Here is a 5,213-nt window from a genome sequence, read left to right on the forward strand (position 1 = left end):
CTGGGATACCTCAAGACAGTCCTGTCCACCTCCATCGACACACAGGTGCCTACTGTACAGTGTGTTGCTTCAGAATAGAAGACAATGCAGTGTGATGTATCAATCTTTAAAACAAAACTGAATGAGAAGACATTTGATTTTGTTTTTCGTCAGGAGGAAAAGCTTGTGGAGAGAGACAGCGGAGCCTGGCAGATTCAAGGAGATCCCACCATCCTGGTCACCCTTGCACATATATTCAACCACTTCGCACCTCTCATGGTAAATCACTCAGAGTTTCTGTAAAACCATTGTCGTTGTTCCATAAACCACTTTATTTAATGCTAATGTGTGTGTCTGCTAGTGCAAAGTGTACTTAGTGGAGGATGTGCTGATGAACTTCCTGTTGAGTATTTTGGAGGGTGGAGGATCTGTCGAAGAGCATCCTCTTATACAACAGCTGCTGGACCTTTTCTGGCTTCTCATGGAGGTACAGACTCAGAACGTCTGGAATGAGATTGGATATAATGTGTTTTATTCTTCTGAGACTGTAATTTTTTCTTCTCCTCCTGAAGGACCACGAGGTGAGCGAGTGTCTGAAGCAGCTGATGATGTCTCTGCTGAGAGCGTATCGTTTCTCTCCCATCATCCCTGATCTGGGCTTTCAGGTGAGAAACCCAATGATTGCTCTCTCATGCAAATCCATTTTCCAAGCTGTTGTAATGTTATATTGAAGTTTATTGGTGCTGAGAACGATATAACCGCTGACAGGAAGGAAAAAGAAAAACATTCTTGCATGCTGGGAACTTGTACTTCAAAGCATGTTCACGCTTAGCGTCTGCATTTGTGTCTAATCAGAGGCAGAGAGGTGTTGACGTCCTCCTGGCCCATTGATGTTCAGGGCAATTATCAGCAGGGACATGGGCTGTGTGCCCATCCTACTTGAAATACATGTCTTGTTAAAATGAAAATGACTGAGGCACTTTGTGTTGAGCTTGCTGTAATGTGTTTGATGTCCACGGTTGTGAGAGGGAACTGGCAACATGTTGATCCAAATTATTACTGTGGCAGCCAGTGCTTAACAGATGGAAGCTTTATTGAAACCTGTTTTCTTTCTCTGTCCTCCAGATTCATTACCTTCGTCTGACCACAGCGATACTCCGGCATGAGAAGTCCAGGAAGTACCTGCTCAGCAACGTCCTATATCCTCTTAGTTATAACTTTCATAGGACACTTTACCTTTTGAAAATCACTCCAGAAAGGCAAAAAATTGAAAAAATCTATTAATAAGAAATATATTCATAGTATTTTAGCATTCTTGCATTCTTGTGGCCATTACCTACTGAACTTCACTGTAGATCACGTAGATGGATAGATAGGTGAAATAAAATACGGTAGATGTTTCATACAAGTGAACTATGGACCTGTTCCACTAAATTTGACAACCATAGTGTGTCTGAGTATTTTATTATCTTTATTGTTATGAATAATAAATCTATTTATTTCTTATGAAAATTTTGTAGGTAAGTAGATATTTATGTAGATGTTGATACATAGGTAGGTAGGTTGGTAAATGCTTATGATGTGTCAAAAGGTAGACATTTTTAGTAGGTAGCTAGATTTCAGATAGATAAAATGGGTATTATAAGTCAATATATGTCTTTAGCTAGGTAGATGGATAGATATGTTGAAAGGTAGGTAGATAGGTCATTAGATTATGGTATAAATTTAGGTAGATAGATAGGTCAATAGATTATGGTATATATTTAGGGAGATGGATAGATATGATGACTCGTAGGTAGGTCAATAGATTATGGTATATATTTAGGTAGATGGATAGATATGTTGAGAGGTAGGTAGATCAATAGATTATGGTATATATTTAGGTAGATGGATAGATATGTTGAGAGGTAGGTAGATCAATAGATTATGGTATATATTTAGGTAGATGGATAGATATGTTGAGAGGTAGGTAGATCAATAGATTATGGTATATATTTAGGTAGATGGATAGATATGTTGATAGGTAGATGGGTTAAAATATTATGGTATATATTTAGGTAGATGGATAGATATGTTTGCTGGTAGATAGGTCAATAGATTATGGTATATATTTAGGGAGATGGATAGATATGATGACTCGTAGGTAGGTCAATAGATTATGGTATATATTTAGGTAGATGGATAGATATGTTGATAGGTAGGTAGATGGGTTAAAATATTATGGTATATATTTAGGTAGACGGATAGATATGTTTTCTGGTAGGTAGGTCAATAGATTATGGTGTATATTTAGGGAGATGGATAGATATGTTTGCTGGTAGGTAGATAGGTCAATAGATTATGGTATATATTTAGGGAGATGGATAGATATGATGACTCGTAGGTAGGTCAATAGATTATGGTATATATTTAGGTAGATGGATAGATAAGTTGATAGGTAGGTATATGGGTTAAAATATTATGGTATACATTTAGGTAGATGGATAGATATGCTGGTAGGTAAATAGGTCAATAGATTATGGTATATATTTAGGTAGATGGATAGATATGTTGACAGGTAGATAGGTCAATAGATTATGGTATATATTTAGGTAGATGGATAGATATGTTGACAGGTAGATAGGTCAATAGATTATGGTATATATTTAGGTAGATGGATAGATATGTTGACAGGTAGATAGGTCAATAGATGTAGATGGATAAACATGTTGATCAGTAGGTAGATGGGTTAAAATATTATGGTATATATTTAGGTAGATGTATAGAAATGTTGACAGGTAGGCAGATCAATAGATTATGGTATATATTTAGGTAGATGGATAGATATGTTGATAGGTACATAGATGGGTTAAAATATTATGGTATACATTTAGGTAGATGGATAGATATGCTGGTAGGTAAATAGGTCAATAGATTATGGTATATATTTAGGTAGATGGATAGATAAGTTGATAGGTAGGTATATGGGTTAAAATATTATGGTATACATTTAGGTAGATGGATAGATATGCTGGTAGGTAAATAGGTCAATAGATTATGGTATATATTTAGGTAGATGGATAAATATGTTGATAGGTAGGTAGATGGGTTAAAATATTATGGTATACATTTAGGTAGATGGATAGATATGCTGGTAGGTAAATAGGTCAATAGATTATGGTATATATTTAGGTAGATGGATAAATATGTTGATAGGTAGGTAGATGGGTTAAAATATTATGGTATACATTTAGGTAGATGGATAGATATGCTGGTAGGTAAATAGGTCAATAGATTATGGTATATATTTAGGTAGATGGATAAATATGTTGATAGGTAGGTAGATGGGTTAAAATATTATGGTATACATTTAGGTAGATGGATAGATATGCTGGTAGGTAAATAGGTCAATAGATTATGGTATATATTTAGGTAGATGGATAAATATGTTGATAGGTAGGTAGATGGGTTAAAATATTATGGTATACATTTAGGTAGATGGATAGATATGCTGGTAGGTAAATAGGTCAATAGATTATGGTATATATTTAGGTAGATGGATAAATATGTTGATAGGTAGGTAGATGGGTTAAAATATTATGGTATACATTTAGGTAGATGGATAGATATGCTGGTAGGTAAATAGGTCAATAGATTATGGTATATATTTAGGTAGATGGATAAATATGTTGATAGGTAGGTAGATGGGTTAAAATATTATGGTATACATTTAGGTAGATGGATAGATATGCTGGTAGGTAAATAGGTCAATAGATTATGGTATATATTTAGGTAGATGGATAAATATGTTGATAGGTAGGTAGATGGGTTAAAATATTATGGTATACATTTAGGTAGATGGATAGATATGCTGGTAGGTAAATAGGTCAATAGATTATGGTATATATTTAGGTAGATGGATAAATATGTTGATAGGTAGGTAGATGGGTTAAAATATTATGGTATACATTTAGGTAGATGGATAGATATGCTGGTAGGTAAATAGGTCAATAGATTATGGTATATATTTAGGTAGATGGATAAATATGTTGATAGGTAGGTAGATGGGTTAAAATATTATGGTATACATTTAGGTAGATGGATAGATATGCTGGTAGGTAAATAGGTCAATAGATTATGGTATATATTTAGGTAGATGGATAAATATGTTGATAGGTAGGTAGATGGGTTAAAATATTATGGTATACATTTAGGTAGATGGATAGATATGCTGGTAGGTAAATAGGTCAATAGATTATGGTATATATTTAGGTAGATGGATAAATATGTTGATAGGTAGGTAGATGGGTTAAAATATTATGGTATACATTTAGGTAGATGGATAGATATGCTGGTAGGTAAATAGGTCAATAGATTATGGTATATATTTAGGTAGATGGATAAATATGTTGATAGGTAGGTAGATGGGTTAAAATATTATGGTATACATTTAGGTAGATGGATAGATATGCTGGTAGGTAAATAGGTCAATAGATTATGGTATATATTTAGGTAGATGGATAAATATGTTGATAGGTAGGTAGATGGGTTAAAATATTATGGTATACATTTAGGTAGATGGATAGATATGCTGGTAGGTAAATAGGTCAATAGATTATGGTATATATTTAGGTAGATGGATAAATATGTTGATAGGTAGGTAGATGGGTTAAAATATTATGGTATACATTTAGGTAGATGGATAGATATGCTGGTAGGTAAATAGGTCAATAGATTATGGTATATATTTAGGTAGATGGATAAATATGTTGATAGGTAGGTAGATGGGTTAAAATATTATGGTATACATTTAGGTAGATGGATAGATATGCTGGTAGGTAAATAGGTCAATAGATTATGGTATATATTTAGGTAGATGGATAAATATGTTGATAGGTAGGTAGATGGGTTAAAATATTATGGTATACATTTAGGTAGATGGATAGATATGCTGGTAGGTAAATAGGTCAATAGATTATGGTATATATTTAGGTAGATGGATAAATATGTTGATCGGTAGGTAGATGGGTTAAAATATTATGGTATATATTTAGGTAGATGGATAGGTATGTTTGCTGGTAGGTAGGTCAAGAGATTATGGTATATATTTAGGTAGATGGATAGATATGCTTGCTGGTAGATAGGTCAATAGATTATGGTATATATTTAGGGAGATGGATAGATATGATGACTCGTAGGTAGGTCAATAGATTATGGTATATATTTAGGTAGATGGATAGATATGTTGGTAGGTA

General features: G+C 33.6%; 1 protein-coding gene across 1 annotated transcript in view; it reads left to right on the top strand.

The window, feature by feature from the left end:
• Window positions 1-3: 3 nt before the first annotated feature.
• The window catches only part of LOC107661915 (E3 ubiquitin-protein ligase RNF123-like), a gene marked incomplete at its 5' end in the record, with an annotated part of 143,018 nt that continues 137,808 nt past the window's right edge, over window positions 4-5,213 (top strand). The window contains 5 exons of the mRNA XM_016451706.1: window positions 4-45; window positions 154-258; window positions 341-466; window positions 552-644; window positions 1,105-1,178. Of these exons, the coding sequence (XP_016307192.1) occupies window positions 4-45; window positions 154-258; window positions 341-466; window positions 552-644; window positions 1,105-1,178 (440 nt within the window). The remainder of the gene's footprint in view (window positions 46-153; window positions 259-340; window positions 467-551; window positions 645-1,104; window positions 1,179-5,213) is intronic.

Source organism: Sinocyclocheilus anshuiensis, unplaced genomic scaffold (assembly GCF_001515605.1).
Source record: "Sinocyclocheilus anshuiensis isolate Anshui unplaced genomic scaffold, SAMN03320099.WGS_v1.1 scaffold751, whole genome shotgun sequence".
Taxonomy (NCBI): Eukaryota; Metazoa; Chordata; class Actinopteri; order Cypriniformes; family Cyprinidae; genus Sinocyclocheilus; species Sinocyclocheilus anshuiensis.